Source organism: Blennius ocellaris (assembly GCF_963422515.1).
Source record: "Blennius ocellaris genome assembly, chromosome: 2".
Taxonomy (NCBI): Eukaryota; Metazoa; Chordata; class Actinopteri; order Blenniiformes; family Blenniidae; genus Blennius; species Blennius ocellaris.
This window is the reverse complement of record NC_137651.1, coordinates 6741732-6760297: the sequence shown is the minus strand read 5'-3', so window position 1 is coordinate 6760297 and position 18566 is coordinate 6741732. Positions and strand designations below refer to the sequence as shown.

General features: G+C 42.4%; 2 protein-coding genes across 2 annotated transcripts in view; one reads left to right on the top strand and one right to left on the bottom strand.

Moving 5' to 3' along the window:
• Positions 1–1015: 1015 nt before the first annotated feature.
• p2ry2.1 (purinergic receptor P2Y2, tandem duplicate 1) lies at positions 1016–11069 on the bottom strand (the record flags this gene model as incomplete). Its single annotated transcript, XM_080505717.1, is given in 6 exon segments — positions 1016–1210; positions 1292–1557; positions 1560–1618; positions 1777–1945; positions 2766–3119; positions 10997–11069. Coding segments are annotated over 6 exon segments (1062 nt in total). The 5' UTR covers positions 11016–11069.
• The window catches only part of fchsd2 (FCH and double SH3 domains 2), a 68148-nt gene continuing 60498 nt past the window's right edge, over positions 10917–18566 (top strand). Inside the window, exons 1-2 of the mRNA XM_080510072.1 lie at positions 10917–11050; positions 15252–15349. Of these exons, the coding sequence (XP_080366198.1) occupies positions 11030–11050; positions 15252–15349 (119 nt within the window). The 5' untranslated portion in view covers positions 10917–11029. The remainder of the gene's footprint in view (positions 11051–15251; positions 15350–18566) is intronic.

Below are 18566 nucleotides of genomic sequence, written 5' to 3'. Positions count from 1 at the left end.
AAAATCTATTTCTCTAATTGTTCTGATTTAGGACGTACAAAAACGATATCAACACACAGTGTGAGGATTTGTGTTACAAAGACATCGTTTCAATTTCCTTCATTTGTTTTGAATCAACACAGAGAGGCATCCTGGAGAGTCGAAACACAGTTTGGTCGATCCTCCATGTCTGCCAGAGGTGAGGGGGGAAAAAAAATCTATTTTTTTTCTTATTCAAAGAAAAAGTCCATGAGAAATGAAAACGATAAACAGGTTCACCTTCAGTGGTTGAAGCTTTGCACCTCATATGTTAAAGCACCACCTCTATTATATCCACAAATCAGTTAAAGGGTATTAATACCTTCAGTAAGAGGTGTTCCACATGACTCAAACGTGTATTTAGAATGCAGGAATGTCTGTGGACCAGCGGTTTGGAGCCTTTGTGAGGAGTTTGCATGTTCTCCCTGTGCATGGCCGGGTTTACAGTGGGTGCTTTTGTTTCCTTTTCACATTCCAAAAACATGCATATGAGGTTAATGGCTAGCATTAAATTGCTCACTTGTGTGCGATTGTGTGTGTGTGAGAGAGAGAGAGAGAGAGAGAGAGGAGAGAGAGAGAGGAGAGAGAGAGAGAGAGAGAGAGAGAGAGAGAGAGAGAGAGAGAGAGAGAGAGAGAGAGAGAGAGAGAGAGAGAGAGAGAGAGAGAGAGAGAGAGAGAGAGAGAGAGAGAGAGAGGGAGACAGAGAGAGGGAGACAGAGAGAGAGGGAGACAGAGAGAGACCATGAATTGGTTAAAGCACTATAGAGAATGGATGAATGAACTGTGTAAATGTCAACCCTGAATTCTGCTTGGAACTCGCAGATCAAGCTCAGCGAGTCTCAGTGAAAACGACGACAGTGTACCGTAATTGTGACGCTACAGTATCAGCCTCGTGAGATGATTGGCAGACATCCACTCATAACGTATAAGGCTTTCTTTCAGACGTACGTTCAGCTGTTCCCCACGGGTCTTGTGTCAGATAGTTCCAGCTACATGATCAGAATTTTGTCGTCAAGCTTTGGTTACATTTTTTTGCTTTGCTTGTAGACAGTTTGTGATTCCTGTTGAGGTTACTGCGGACGTCCTGCCCGGCCAGGAAGTAGAGGATGGGATCCACGCAGCTGTTAGCACTGGCTATAGGTCTGGTCACCTTGTAGGCCATGCTGGAACCCTCCAACAGACTGCAGCTGATCTGGTGAACACATCAAACTATTTTACATTGAGGAATTTACCCATATCAGATTTGTTGTCCAAGCAAAGTGTTGGTCCTCACCTGCGCTGGGTTGACCTGCCTCAGGTATCTAAAGGAGTAGTACAGACTCCTGGTGAGGTGGAAGGGGAGGAAGCACAGCATGAACGCTGCCAGCACGATGATGATCATCTTCACCGACTTCTGTTTGGCCCTCGAGGCTATTCGGCCTCCCCTCTCGCCTCCTGCCCCGGGGTCCAGAAGCTTCCTCACCATGAGTCCGTAGCACACCATCACCACCATGAAGGGCAGGGCAAACATGATCACAGACACCACCGAGCTATACACCAGAAGTCGTCGAAGAGCTCCGGGCTGGTGGTGTCGTAGCAGATTCGCCCATTTTCCTTGTGCCTGAGCGAGGAGAAAGTGTTCGGAGTGAAGTCGGTTTTCAATGAGACCTTTGGCTAATAGGCTTGGCCATAATAATCAATAGTCTACATTTAAACCCAATTTGAGAAACTTTTAAAGAAAGGTTGAAAGAGAAGATAACGGTGTGTAAAGTAAGTCACCTGATTCGTGAAAAGAAGAGGACGGGCGCTTGGCAGAGTAGAACGCAGGCCCACACGGCCACTGAGACCAGCTTGGCCCGGCGAGCGCTGACCCAGCTGAGGGAACGGACGGGGTAACAGATGCCGACAAATCGATGCAGACTGATGCAGCACAGGAACAGAATTGAACCTATCGGAGTGATGAATAATATTTAATGTGTGTCGCAGGAACGCCATGCTGCCTTTTTGCATCAGATGGCAGTAGTGAGCGATTGTCATTTCCAACAGGTTGAATTTCACCCAAGAGTTTTGGCAGTTTGGTTTTTTGTAGTCAGTAATTACCAAGAACTGTCTTGAGTTGACTAATCAATCTGCTATGTTGTGATTGGACTGAGGACAGACTAGATGATACATTTAAATGATGCTTTTTTTTTTTACTCTTGTCATCTTCAATTCCTTTAACACAGCAGTGTTATTTCAGCCCGCATGCCATACAGCTCGTTTACTTATTTCGTGTAAATACTACAGGGCTTTTCTAGTTCAAGTAGACCATTTGATTCAGTTTTGTGCTTGAGTTAAAATTAAAAGCGCATGTATCCAGATTAAGAAAATAAAAACAGCTTATCGGACAAACAGTTCTAACATATTTAAAAAGCCATGGATGATAAACTGCCTCACTATTTCTTCATGTTTAATTCATCCCATCCAAGTAGTTTTTCTTTTGTATTTATGTCCACAATATTTTTTTGTATGGATTTCTGTATTGTTCTACCCAATTAGGCGACCGACATACAAATGAAAATAAATTTACTATAGCAATAAAATTAATTACACTTAATTAATAGCTTATTCTTCCACATCTTAATATATTGTATCTTTTTGTTTATCATGCTGCCAAATCACTAATAATGTACTGCTAATACCGTTTTTGTTCCATAATAAGTAATTTCCTCATATATGCAGTATTTCCTGTCTTATTGTGACGTTCAGGTCTGCTGAGTGTATTTTACCGTATAGGTTGGTGTAAAACAGGAAGCGTATGATCTTGCAGAAGGGTTCGCTGAATGGCCAGTCGTTCTCGTCGGCGTAGTAGTAGATGAGGAAGGGCAGAGTGAGGATGTAGAGCGTGTCACACACGGTCAGGTTGAACATGTAGATGGTGGACGGGTTCCAGCGCTTCCTGCGGAACACGATCACGTACAGCGCCGTGGCGTTCAGCGCCAGGCCGACCACAAACACCAGGGCGTAGCTGACGGGGAGGAGGATGTATTTGAAGTCTTCGTCGAACTGGCAGTAGAAGGCACTGAAGTTGGTCTGGCTGGTCTTGTTGCTGTCAAAGGAGGCCATGTTGCTTGCAAGAACAACTGAGAAAAAATTGGATATGAAGGAGAATAGTATGAATAGGTAGCATTTTTATTTTACATCAAACACACAAACATGAAAGAGCATGAAAGAGTGATAACAAGACAGTGGCATCGGGAGAAACTAGGAAAGGATGCCATCTACCGATTGCACAAGCAATCCGTAGATGGCACCTACTGTAGGACAAACAAATCATGGATAGTCCTGCTCTCTCCCCAGGTCCTGGACCAGGTTGCCACAAACAGAGAAAAGAGGATCGTTGCAGATTTTTTTTTCAGTAGATATCCTACGTGATTTCTCCTTTGTCAGTCTACAGAGGTCATGTGACTTTGTGCGTTGCTCCTCTTGGTCACTGAGCTATGAATCCATCACAAGCAGTTCTGGACAGGCCCGATCAATACATTTTAATCTGGGACCACCGCTAACAAGTCATGAAATATCAGAATATTTTGTCTAGGACCAATAAATTATATCGGCTGACATTGCAAAAAGAGTGGACAGATTTCTTATTCGAGATTAAAAAAGAAATCTGTCCTGATCTGCTCTGTTTACAGCCTGCTTTAAGAATTAGGGATAGGGTTAGGGTTAGGGATAGGGTTAGGGTTAGGCATCATGATTGACAGCTCTTTGGGCAAATGATGGATTCCTTATTCACGTAGTGCAATCGGTTGATCGTGCAAATCGCCCACAAGTGCTAACCCTAACACAGTGTTTCCAAGCATTTTTTTATTCATTTGACAGGGCTAGATCACAAGAGTGCTATGGTGAAACACTACAGTGAAGCCAAACACAGGCAGACACGCTCTGTTCTCGATTCTACAGCAGGACATTCAAAGTGTGGAAGATCAAGTCCATCGCATATAAAGCTTGAAGTTACAATACTCATCCTATAACCACACTGCAAAGGCTTTGTGTCACACCAAGTATACATTTGGGGGGGGGGGGGGGGGGGGGGGGTGCTGCAGGTCGGGGAAGCAGAGAACCATGTTGTCCACCCTTCCTTTTGTTATGTCATGACCCATGAGGATCTCTGGCCACACAACTACTCGTGAGTTTCCCTGAAGAGACTTGTACGATCCAACAAATCACATAACACCAGGTACTCATCATTGTTGACGTTCAAGTCAAGGTTTTACAGCAGGGACAGAGGACGGGAAAATAAAGATTAGTTACTGCAAAACAAGACGGTGAAATCTGTGGGAGTGTGAGAGCAGACGGGTGTTAGTGTTTGAACTTTGCAACAATATTTCAACCTAGTGTGGGAACAGCAGGGGCGGGAACAAAACACAGTCACGCACACGCGCACACACAAAGGCCCAGAGAGGATGAGAAGAGAGTGAGAGTACATAGAAACTAATTTCCACACTATTTTTTTTTTTAGCTCTGGGTCCAGTGGACCCGGACACCCTGTATGAAATATAAACGTGTACAGTGTATGAACATTAAAAACGAGTTCTCATATATGTTTTTTTTTAACAGCCTTAAAGCAGAAGCACAAGGGATGCTGGACCCTTGGTGGAGAACCACTGGACTATTCGTTGAGATATTGTCTTCAGTTTTACACTCTCTGGTTTGACTCCTTTTTGAAGTCATAGATCATTAAAACCAGGAAATATCTGACCTTTTCATTCTGCGTGGGTGTGTTCAGTCAGTGAGAAAACAACGATAGACTGAAATACGGGAATACTCTTTTGGGTGTGTTGCCTTTAATGTTAGAATTAAATACTATTCTCAATCTTTTTTGTTTCCGGATCAACATGTGTGTGCAGATACAAACAAGATGCAGGTTCTCTGTCTCTCATAGTTAAACAAGCACACATCAAGCATGAGTGGGGCTTGCTTCCACAATCTGACCAAACAGGTTTAGCTCACAGCCCACCAAAACACGTTTTACACCGTTGGAGTACATCCCCGTAAGCCTATTAGTAGAGAGTTTGTTGTCCACTGAGTGTGACAAATATATGTTTTCATGCAAAGGCTTCACACCAAATCTGGTATGATTTGCCAAAAACTTTCATTGTTGTGACAGAAAGAGATGGAAGCTTTGTAGTTCTGAATCGTCTATGAGTGAAATCTTTTTCCAAACATTCCCCTTCACTCGTTCGGCATGCATGGAACATTAGTGCTCTGTTTCTCTTCACCTGACAAGCTCATGTTTCAACAAATCATGCATTAAAAACACAACCCAGCAGGCAAACTGAACTGAAGATGGCAGACTTACTAGTGTCCCCTCTTGACTGATGAACCTTCTTTCTAACATAGCTTTCAGGCTGAACTATTTGTCTCTGCGCCCCTTTCTCTTGAAAGCAGCTGCTGGCTGAACATTTTAACAGACAACAGACCTGAGTTAGAGCAGCCCCTCCAGTCGCGTCTCAAATTCTTCTGACCTGCCGTGCGCATGCCATCCCAAAGCGAGCACAATTTACTACTCAGCCATTTGGCTACACAAGAATGTCCACAAAAGTTTTTTAAGCGCTTGAGGTTTCTCACACTGAAGGAGTGCGTATACGGGCGGGCTCCTCTCTGAAGTTTGACGCCTTCCTGCAGCACTTGGATTGGTGAAAGCGTTGGACAAGATACGTGGGCTCATCTGACAAGCTGCAGCCTGTACGTTTACTTAGCAGCGAGCCCAGAGGCTCCGATGTTAATGATCCCTCTGTCAAACAGATAAAAAAAAAGAGGCTTCCACCTCAACCTGTTGAATATTTAAAAACTAGAAATCATTCAAATAATTATGGATTTTCAACTTTCGAAGGTTAATAATACTATCTGGTGCCCGACAAGCTTTTCATCACTAAGATTCACTAAATGAACTCTTGAGCTGATCAGTGTCCGGGGTCATCGTTCAGCTTTGCCTGTGTTCGGATGGTTGTGAGAACCAACCCTAACCTAACGGGTGCAACTTGGATGCATCATCAGGGATGAAAATGTGTCTTGCATCTTGCTGTGAATAGTTGCAATATGTTCTAATACAATAAGCTCTACACAGGAAACCATATAATGTGCAATGTGAATACAATATGCATTTTGTTGCAATAAGAGCCCATATGTGATACAACATAATATATTACATGATAAGTGACGACCATGCACAGTATGATACAATAACAGATGCAATGCAAAGCAATAGCATATGATATGACATGATTCGATAACATACAATATGATACAATATATGATCAAATACAATAAGTGATACAATAGTATATGTTGTAGCATAAAATATTGTGATAAAATGATACAATACAATATGGTATGTGACACAGTCCCGTATGTGATCCAATACAATGCGGTGCAGTGTGATGCGATTTATGGCACTTGTGGTCAAATGCAACACATTATGATATACAGAAATTAGATTTAGCCTTGCTAAGTACACAGAAATGCTCTCAACTTCACAGTGGACATCACTGAGCATAAAGAAATTAGATTTTTGAATTAGTTTATCCCTAGTGTTGTTAAGGCAAACACATTTTTGAGATGAACTTCTGATTATGTTACAAAAATAAAACTACTGTCATAGGTATTTCAGTGTTGGCTTGAGGCTTGGAAATGTTGTTTTTCAGCATTTCATATTAATTTCCTCAGTTGAAGTGATAGAAAAATGTGGATAGTCAAATTCAAAACAGCAACTTTTTTTTTGTTAAAGGATTCACAAACAAATCAAACACATACTGAGTTCACAATCATCACAATCAGAACTGACCGATAACGCTGCCATACAAAGAGTCTGGATTTCTCTGGTCATCCTCATACAAGCCAACCTGTGTTATGAGGCACACCTTGTTGTACGAAAGGGAATCACATAAAGCAAATGGCTGGCTTGAGAACCAAGCCTAATTGTCTCTATTCCACTTTTTCTAAGATGAATGGAACATCAAAACAAGTTGTAACTGGCTCAGGTGTGTTCCTATTACACACCATAAAAGACATCTGCGTTTCGGCTGTATTGTAATGTGTATATATCCCTTCTTGACACTGTAAACTACAGGCTACTTGATTCACACTTATAATATTTTGTGTTCCTAGCAAACTACAGAAAGCCTTGCATGCAGATTGAGACACAAGGGGTGTTCAAAATTACCAAAACGTAACATCTCTCGGTAGCAACCATGTACACTACACATCGATTTATTGGTGTGCGTGTGTGTGCGTGTGTGTGTGCGTGTGTGTGCTTTTCTAAAATCATTACTTACCTTGGTGAGGCCAAAGGAAAAGATGTTCATTGGTCAGATTATGAAAGAAAACATGAATCCACATAATTCTGCAAAAATCTCAACAAGCCAACTCCAATCTCTGCCATGTTCCTCTGGTGGCAGCGGCAGCCTGTTTGTGTGTGTGTGTGTGTGTGTGTGTGTGTGTGTGTGTGTGTGTGTGTGTGTGTGTGTGTGTGTGTGTGTGTGTGTGTGTGTGTGTGTGTGTGTGTGTGTGTGTGTGTGTGTGTGTGTGTGTTAGTTGAAAGTGTTAGTGGCGACTGAAGAGAGAGGTGAGAAAGAGTGTTTAATATCTTACCTGCTCCACAAACTGCACATCAATGATTAGCTGGCCCTTAACCTTGAAGCACAGCATGCAGAAAGCAACGAATCAAACACTGGCCCTTTCACTTATTGTGTCAAATCTGGTGTCTGCTCAACATTAATACTGTTATTATAAGATATTTACAATTGTCTCATTTTGCAAGACAACCCAGATCTAAAACCAGCTATTCAAATATATTAATTTAACTGTAATTAGTGTTGTACCACAAGTGTGAATAAAAATGTCCATAATAATAATAATTTGTGGAAAAATGTCTTAACTTTTACCAGATTATAATGATCTCAGGGATCAAAATAACTTAGGAACAGAACATGTATCAGTCCTAATGAGAGTACAATGACTAGTCCTTGACTTATCGTGTGTGATATTACTTTGATATACTTTATTTCTCTTTCATTGTAAACTAAATGATACACAAGTGATAAGGTACAATATTAAGTGTTGTTATTTTGCACTACCGAGGCCATCAGGAATTCTATTTAATATCTTAATGATTACACTGAAGAATGTATGATTAATTGTTCAATTGTTCAACCAAAAATCATTTAAGACAAGGGACCAACCAGTACATAGTAAAACAGTATTATTGTCATGCTGCGGGGCTATGTGCAATATGTTTAGTTAATATGCATATTTTCTCAAGCGCTGAATTGTATAATTATAATTTATATTCCTATAACTTTCATACTTTGCAATATGGCATAATGTAATACATGTAATAAAGTGCTGAAGCATATTACAAATTAATGTACTTCAGCACTTTATAAGAAATATTTAATGTGTCTATTCCCTCTATGACTTCCTCTGATTGTGATTCTCTCAATTTACACCACTACATCATTTCATGATGTTATATATTTATTTACTCTTGCATTTGAAATGGTTAAATATGAAGGCTACATACAGATTTAGGACTCAAACTAACTGATTTGCAGATGTAAAAATTCTCATACATTACCACCTTTATGTTTTCACAGTGATGCATGTCCAAGGTAAAGCCGATGAGCATAAAAGGCCCATTTTAAAACTAATGCATGACTTATTTATCACTATGGAGCAGCATTACAGCATGCCATATGTAGATGCATGCTAATTACACCAGTAACTGTCTGTACTTCCTGATATTGGAAACATTTGGTTCACTGAAAGTATGAGAGATGGATCTCTGACACATAGATCTGAATATCTAAAATCAAGTGTACTGGAACTGAATAAACTGAAACTGAATAAACAGCAAGTCAACACCAATCCTGACCTGCTGTGTGTTGTGGTTTTAATCCATCTGGAACCCTTACCTCACACCTTGCAGCTTCACGTCTCTTTCCTGACTGCGCCACAGTTGTTTATGATGTAGAATAAAATGCATATATATATATCATCACAAATCCATAAGACTTCACCTGAGTCAGTCAGACTGTTCACCTCTTTCCTCACCTGCCTGACCCCTCGCTGTACAAACATTTCCCTGATAAGAAATTATTATAAAGGATTTTAAAAAGCATGCAATACCAGGCTTGGTATAATATTGGGTATACTTGTAAGTATTTTGAGGAATATGGTATTCTGCATTATTTTATTTTATTTATTTAACCTTGTGTTATTTCCATTATGCTGAAAAGAGATGACAGCACTGGGACTATTGTAACAAGTTGTTTGGATTTAGGGTATTTTATTCACTTCCAGCCTATTACAGCGGAGGTATATAATTTCTGATTTAATTCAAACAAGCTGAGCTTGAACTATAGTTTTTCAGTATGATCAGTGTTTTTTTTTTGTTTTGTTTTTCCCCTGTGACGTTGATGCCCTCACCATGTTTTCTGTCCTTTTCTTCCAGCTATATTCGATCGATTTTTCTTAGATCGACTGCGTTTTCTTGTTGCTATGCAGGATTGCAGTCTCCTCAGCTGATGCTCTGTCAAATAAAAATCATCCTTTTTTCAAGTGGCCACCAACCTTAGAGTTAACTTATTTCCCCCATAACACATCCTCAGATGCGTCAGTCCTGGTTACTGTTAACATCGGGCCAACAAATCCAAACAAAAAGGATGGATTTTTGTTGAGTGCTTTTTCTTATCCGCCACCGGTGTTATGTTGAGTTCTGCTGAGCTGCTGAGAAGTGCTTCCCCCTGGTGGTAGCATGCAAAATAGAAGCCTCACATATAGTCTGATGACTAAATCCACTAAATAGTGTTCCAGAAACCAATTTCCCTCTCATTATATCAAACAAACGGCTCTAAATAAAGTGTGATTGTGGAGTGTTATTTAATACAATACAGAGTGCTCTTTTGGCAGGTGCTCAAGGAGAAGACACTCTGGGAGTGGGGAAAAAAAACCTTTTGTTCCCTATATAAGCAAATCTTGCGGCTTTAAGTCATTACTGTTCCTTTTTGCCATTGTTGAAGTCAATTCAATTCAGTCCAATTCAATTCAATTCAGTTCAGTTCAGTTCAATTCTTTTACAGAAAACCCCCCCCCAAAATTCCACAATAGTAAGCATACTCAGTTTTGTTTTTTGTTATTTTTTAATTACAGAGTGACTCATTAGTGATATCAAATCAGTTTCTGTTAGTTCTCTGAAACGTCCCACTTTTACCAATGGGAAGTTCCCATTTTCACATCATTTAATTGTCGATTTTCCTCGTTTCCATTTGTGATTGAAACTACGATGTCTATTTGTTGAATATTTCCTGCAGCAGTGGAGGAGTACTTTTACTTGCTATTGGCAGGAAGAATAATCGAAAAGTAGTTCCACTTAAGTATACAGTTTGAATACCTATTTTCCTCCTAAATAAGCAAATCCTTTTGCACTATTGCTAATTATGGTTCTTTATTGTACTCGAGTTGTCTTCTTCTATGGAGTAAATTCTGATTCAGATGGGCTCTATTTGACTGTTGGGGGTCATTTATCAGCAGCGATGCATAACTCTCCATTACACGTGTCCGCCGTTTCGCGCTTCGCCGCACCGTGGAGCCGTCGAGCTGAGCTTGCAGTCGCCCCCCCCCCCCCCCCATCCCTTTCCCCTCTGCTTTTTCTTCTCCGCCTCACAACAGTACACTACACACCAGTCCTCTCGTAGCGGCAGCAGCCAGCACAAGTGTCCGGCGTCAGCTCCTGCTCCGTATTAAATCAGCCATTTATCATCAATCATGGCCGCCGGAGTACAAATCTAACTCCCGTCTTCCTCCCTGTCGTCTGGAAGGGAGGCTTTTTTTTTTCTTTTTTAATTTTTTTTTTTGGGGGGGGGTGGGTGGGGGGGTGGGGGGGCGTTAGAGGGAGCAGAGAAAGAATATTAAAGCCACACTGCTTTGGATCTCCTCTCGGAATTACAATACATCTCACCAGGGAAATACTCATTCATGTCAAGACTCCAAAATGCAGCCGCCGCCGAGGAAGGTGAGTGATTCTCCGGGAGTCCGTTATGTTTCCTCCGGTCCTCGTAACGAGACAATGACAGGCGGATAACCTCACGGTAACCTCACGCTGTGGATGGAGGGCTTCGGCGGCTGATGCTGCAGGTTTGAGGAGGAGAATTATTGACGGAAATAAATAAATAAATAAAAAGACCCTCGCTAGCCGACATTAGCAGCTAGCTTGTTTTTGTATCGATATGAACGTGCATCTGTCCAGCGGCTGCGACCGTCACACGTCAAATCACGTTACGATCTACTGTACAAACACCTCAGCAACAAACAAAAGCCTGGTTCTGTGTGTGTGTGTAGCTTCCCTCATAACTAGAGAGCAACTTTATATCTAAATCAAGTTGTAGCGCGTAACGTGGAGCTCGGTGTTGTTGTTTTTTTGTTAATGGATGTTGATGACAGCATACACACACACATACACACAACAAAAGCTGCGGCTGTTTGTGATGCATCTTCTTTTTTTTTTTCTTTTTTTATTCCCCGAACAAGAGACCTTCAGCTCCCTCCAGGGTCAACGACCAAAGCCCTCAAACATGCAGCCGTCTGATGCTGCCTTATTGATTGTGTACGGGTTCAGATTATATGGCATCCTACTCTCTGGTGTGTGCGTTTCTGCTCCACTGCCGTCTGAGTGTGGTGCCCTGAAATAGATGCAGCCAGACACCCCCCCCCCCCCCCCCCCCCCCACGCTGTGAACCTCCGTACAGTTTTTCTCTTAATTACCACATATCCCCCTGCCATCCACTTATGCCCCTCGTTTCCATACTGGCCTTGAACGTGTCTTGTCTTGCCTTCTCTTTTTTCTTTTTTTTTTTAAATACACACACACACACACACACACACACACACACACACACACACACACACACACACACACACACACACACACACACACAGACAGACCACACTTGGAACTGATCCCTTCATAATTCAGGCTGCAGAGACCCCCCCCCCCCCATGTATGTGAGCAAATGCATCACTGCCCTGCAGTCTTTCATTCACATTCCTCTTAAACTGTTTCCAAGAATAAAACTGAATCTGAACAAAATAACATAAAACTCCTGCTGTGGTACACTCTTGCCAATGTGGCTGGCACGCTGCGAGCTCAGCCCACAGCAGCCACAGTGTATCACTGTGTGGCTGTCGGATACTAATAATTTCTCTCCCAGCTCAACAAATTCAGGCCCTTAAGTGTTTTGTCTGTGTTCCTGCACATCTGCTTACAAACTGAGCTCGCCTCACTGTCGTATATTATCGCTCTATGGTGGCTTATCTATCTATCTGTCTGTCTGTCTGTCTGTCTGTCTATCTCGCTATCTCTCTCAGCTTTGACATATACAAAAGTAGATGTGGACACGGCAACAAAAAGCAATGCTGCAAATGCAGCCCCCCCAATAACCAAAAACCCAGCAGTTTCAAAATGTTAGATCAGATTTGAGCAACTGGCAGCCGGCTGGTTGTGAGCAACATCCGTCCCTCCTCTCTGTGGCACTTGAGGGAGTTTCCAAAAACGACACTGCAAGAAGGAAGCTGCGTTCATCTCATTAGACCAAATATGTTATAGTTATTGCTAAAAGAAAATGTAAATTAAGTAAATAAGGTGGGAAGCATATCACCTGCAAGCATTTTGATTAAATAAACCTAATTTACAGATATTTGTCTGGCTGTTCATATAAAATTGCTGGCTCTCGTCCTCATACTCCATTACAATTGGCCCTTCAAGTGCGTGCCAGTTCAGTTACCATCATGGTGATCAAGTAGCCCATCCCTGTGTTGTAAGGACTCTTAATACAGAAGCTGTGGTCTATTTTCTGTAGCTGCGTCAGAGCAGAGAGGCAAGCTTGCCATTCCACTAATGACCCACATCAACACCTTTAATTTATAGACAAACTTACTGTTTGTCCAAAATTGACATTAACTGCAGTGATCGGAGCAGGCAATCAGCCAGTAGGCTTGTATTTTCATCTCTTCACACTGTAATTAAACATGATACATATCAAACTGGAATGAAGCACAGGAATGATTGACACTTGTGTCATTTTCTTATTATCTCTATAAAACCAATTTTTGAGTTGGAGTAAACTTGAGGTGAAATTCTTTGTCCCTTCTATACACTTGTTTACAAGTGTCGGTTGTGTATTGTAAAATATGGGTATAAATATTCAAGTTACAACCCAATCTGCTGCATCAGCTCAGTACAACTCTCTCACGGTTGTTGTTTTTTTTTCTTCTTCCCCGTAACATGACCTTCGGCAGCTGCCTCACATTTGCCTTTTCTTTCACTTCAATCAATATTTCTGTTTTTCCATTGATGCCATAAGTCACTGATCGTCTCACTTCTCTCTCGTCTCTTTTCTCACTTTTCATGTCCTCGTCGCCTCCTCACTGTCTATCCATTCCTCTATCATCCTTTGCCTGCCCTTCCTCTCTCCCTCTCTCTCTCTCTCTCTCTCTCTCTCTCGCTCTGGTTGCCAATGAGTGCTAAAAGGTGAAATCAAGTGAAGGCTTTTTGCCCTGATACGGTAATGAACCACTCTCTCCTTATCTTCAAAGACACAGCACATGAAAGAAGGCATCTCTGCAGTGTGTTTGTTGTTGTTATTGTTATTGTTGTTCGTGTCAGTGTGGAGCGTATCATGTCGTTGATTGTTTTGTCTAGAAGAGTCATGAATTTGCCCACTGTTACGCCGGTGAATAGACGATAGAATCCACTCGACAATGCACAATGACCTTCACTGTGACTCTGTGTGTGTTGGCAGGAGGCATGCTTGTGTGTGTGTGTGTGTGTGTGTGTGTGTGTGTGTGTGTGTGTGTGTGTGTGTGTGTGTGTGTGTGTGTGTGTGTGTGTGTGTGTGTGTGTGTGTGTGTGTGTGTGTGCATATGCATATTTAAGGGTCTGTTCTGCCTTCACACAAGATGCTGTAAAGTAACCGTGCTCTGATCAGAAACCTGAAACGAGGTGACGCTCAGGGAGTCTGTTCCTTAATGCAGTCAGAAAAGCTCGGCCAGCCTCTCCAGAAGTCTGACAGAACCCTGACGCTGATTTGGTGGCTTGATGGATGACCGGTGGGAGAGTGTGTGGACTATATGCGTGTGCTGCTTTGCAGGCGACCTCGTGGCCGACGCCTGAATGGCGAGATAATTTGTTGCGGATTCAATTATTTTGCGTGTGCACGCTTGCTTGCACGTTTGTGGTTTCTGACACGAGAGAATGATCATTTTAAGTTGATCATACGGAACTGTTTCCGTCTGGTTATTGAATGAAATCTAGGGAACCTACGCTGCTACCTCGGGCTACCCAGCAGTTGTGAATCCAAGGTCAAGTCAATCGCCAGATTATCGGTGGTGGGAAAATGATTACATTGCAGTTTTCAGTTCATTTCATGCAACATTTATTTGAACCAGGGATGGCTAATATAGCAAGTTTATGGGCTGCGGTTGGATACTAATTAACTAAAAAGTGCATATTTTGAGTTTCTCATGAAGTGATCACAATATGTATAGTTTTTTTTCTGTAATGCAAAAGTGATAAATATGTGGAAATAAAAGAGGGGAACACAGTAAAGAGTATGAATAGTCCCTACATATACGAGACAGGTTAAATCAAAACACTACACCAGTCTGGGTACAGACTTAAAGAAGAGGGACAAAGAGGCTGTGTAGTGGAGGGAGTGGAAGTGGCTGTCCTGATCATAACTCCCCCTTTACTGTAATCTGACAGAAATGTAGGGCTCCTGTTGGAAGACAAAGGTCAAGTAGAAAACAAAGACAGCCGCTTGTTCACACCGTGGGCATCGGCAGTGTGTCGCCTTTAGACACGTGACACAGTCTCGTCTCTGATGCTCCGTTGGTTCCTGTGTGTCCAGACGGGAGTCAGGTGAAGCATGCATGAGAGAATTCATTAGCTCTATGCATTGGGAAACTGTCACCAAGGCCGATCAACCAACTCTGAGCCGGGCAGGCCTGAGCAGCCACCTCTGGCTGCAGAGGCTCAACACCCTCGCATGCTCGCACTGGAACTGCGATTCTTCACGTTTTAAAGCACAGCCGATGAGTTAAGAGTGAGTTCTCTGCAGGCAAATGTTCCACAGAAGATAAATGCCACGACCACACAGCAGGGGAACGGCCGCAAGTGACGGATCTTTTAATGAATCTGCCTTCATTGTTTCCTCCAGGTCAAAGTGACACAGGAGCTGAAAAACACTCACACAGAGCAGATGACAAGACTGCACTTTAAGCACCAGACTGAATGTGACCTGCTGGAAGACATGAGGTAAGAACTGTGTCATATGGGCGACTGTAGCGTACTCCCTCCCACATCTGGCGGAATGCGCTCACCAGCTGCCAGATGCGCTCAAATGTACTCGTTGTTGGAGGCTGCGATGTGCACATCGCGTACACATGGACGTGTACCAAAAACACAAACATGTAAGGAGCAGAGGAGGAGGAGGAGTTTGAGAAGGATTTTTTTTTTTTTCGAAGAAGAAACAACACATAAGGTCATGAACACGATGATGGAATTTTCTGCTGCCTGTTTGGCGACTGCTTCTTTCTCACTGTAGGTCTGTCTCGACGAAATCTCATTTTGCCCCTCGCTCCGTGTTGTTTGTCTCTCTCATTTATTCTGACTATCGTTTCGTCTGTCCCCATATCTCATTTTCAATTTGGCTCAGTAGTGTTTACTCGTGACGTACGTGTGCTGCCACTGTTCCCTCTTGGATTTGGCAATGGGAGGAAGCCCCGGTTCCTTCACACGCTCTCATTTTCTTTTGTCGACCAAGTATTGATTATTTATGACAGGATACTCTCTAACGCTGTCTCCCTTCTTCTGGCCTTGTCTTTTGCGCGGTTTCATGTGTTCTCTGTCTGAGACTTCTGTTTTTTCCTCACTCACACCCCCCGCTTCATTCTTTGGGTGCAGCTCCAGCTGTTTGAGAACAGACCCGTCTGCTGCTGCTGGGGCTTGCAGGGTGAACACGGCACAGCTCCGGTCTCACTTGTGGGAGAAAGGGAGAGCCCCGTTAAGCATATGCAACCACGACGCGTTAAGCTCTTTCCGTCAGTGAGGGAGCAAGCATCATGCCACTGGGTAAAGGTGTCTGAATTGGCTTTGTTAGCTTTGCAGAAAGATGCTGCCTGCAGGGCTTTCTCAGCATGTTACTTTAGCTTTTAATGTTTTCTAATTATTTCTGATGACACATTCTCCTGGTGGTAAAATCGGGAGCAGCAGGGTGTTGCAAGTGATTAGGGAGATCGCCTTTCAGCTGGGACGTCTCATCGCAAAGTCCCCACAGCCACATGCATCTGCTTACTCCTTGTGTCCTTGAGCAAGACACCGAGACTTTCTGATATGACGCTGGTTTTGGCTTTGGAAGTAAAAAAAAAATAAAGGGATCATAAAAGGTTTGAAGGCTCAGAGATATCTGAAACTCATACCAACTGTGAGGGATGAGAATAATATCCATCTGGTCAACCAACACTAACTTTAACTCATGTCAGAATCAGCCATCTTTTCACTGTTGAAAAAGTATTTGACCGTATTGTCCATTGGATTCTTAGTTTACGCTATAAAACTGGTTGGTATTCATAAGTTGCACAAGAGGTGTCCTATTTTGAATAAGAGAATTTTATTATTTCAGCTGCTCACATCCACAGTCTCTTTCTTTTGGTCATGGCCCAAAGTTTATGACCGTAGGTGAGGAAGCGAACGTAAACCGAGAGCTCTGCTTTACCGCTCGCCTCCCTCTTTACCGCAAAAGCATGAAATGTTAAATCCCTGCCAGGACTTTGTGGGCTTCAAGTCGATTCACGCCGATATGGGTGTGAAGGAGCCGCACACACAACTCAAATCAGCTGCACATTTCTGCTTATTTTTACTACGTTTTTTTCACAGTTTCGCGAGCAATACTGTGTCTTGTAAGTAAAACTCTTCCCTCGCGCATGAGCTGAGTCTGAAAGAGCACACAACTGCTGACACGGCTCTCTGTTTGTAAAACTTTCACCTGCTCGTGAGTACTATTAGGGTTTGTTTTGGGGGGGGTGGGGGGGGGGGGCAGTAAGCGGGTGGAGCCAGTCATCATTGTATCCCAGCATGTAACTGGTTGGTTAAAGGTCCCATTTATAAGTGGCCTGTGTGAAATGCTGTACCCACTGTGAAATGTCCCGCAATGACGACTGTCTGCCTTCTTGTGACGGTAGTGCTCATGCTCAGAGCAGGACACAATATTGCTTGAAAAAAGCAGAGATATATTATATAGTGTGGTTGATTGCCAAGCAGGGATTTGCTGCTCCACAATAGTCCAGTGACTGTCTGAACCTACAGCTGATGTAACAACCCTTCATCTCATTACTGGTGAATGAGACTCAGCCTCATAGGGTAGGTTCTTGTATCTATTTGAAAATGGCAGGCCGTCTTTTTCCATTGGACAACCATAGATTCAGACTTGGAGGTGCTGATCTCCATCTCATGGTGAGGGGACAACATCAGGACACCATCATCCGTAAAGGTGTCCTTCCACATGTGTTTTAGGAAGTTGTCCAGAACAGAGAAGTCTGGGTATCTGCCTCCATCTCGCCACTGTGGCACCCATTGAGAATCAGTGGGAAAGAAGCGAGAATGTATGAATGAGAATTATTTTGGTTGCTTTATTGCCAACGTCTGCATTTTCTTTTCTTCCCAAATGTCAATGAGTTTAATCACATGTTTGAAGAATGCCGTTTGACAAAAAGTAGTTACGACCCATGAAGGTCAAGGATCGTACATCATGTCAACATGTCTGATCATGTGCACCAGATCAAACAGTAGACAGTGGAGTAATGACACGCTATTAAATTACTCAATGTTTGATATTGCCTCTTTGAAAAAGAAGCTTGTTCAAAGTTAAGTAAATAATAATTTTTTTTTAACTGAAAGCCATCCACCATTCACGACCTATTCCAGGCTGCACTTATCCTGGATGGTCATTAACCATTAGTGAACATAATCTCAGGTAAGCAAGAACAGAACACAAATGGATGGATGGTTTGAATCTTTAAACACTGATCTGATACAAGTATAGAAATAGCAGTAACTTTTTTTTTTTTTTAACCATCTTATAAATTGAAAAAACATTCATCAGCACCATTATTCTTCACCAAACAACATGACGCTTTTGGACATTGAAGGTTTTTAGCTGTTGTGCATCACCAACAGCCCGATATGTTAATAATGCAGTAATGATTTCCACAGGAGGAAGCAATTATTGACTTGTCTCCATCTTGACTGCAAATGGATTTCAGCAAAAAGCAAGTCTGTTCACTTACAGTGGGACCTTCACAGAAAACGGTCCGTTAATGGAGCGTCGTCCTTGTGAAAACGCACTATTATTGTTGGATGCAAGCAGAAAATGTAGATTACACTTCACCAAGACCTTTGCTAAAGTATGAAAGTCATATCCTCCAAATACCATGTTCAAAATAGCTGGACCTTAAAGGACGAGCAAAGTGTTGCT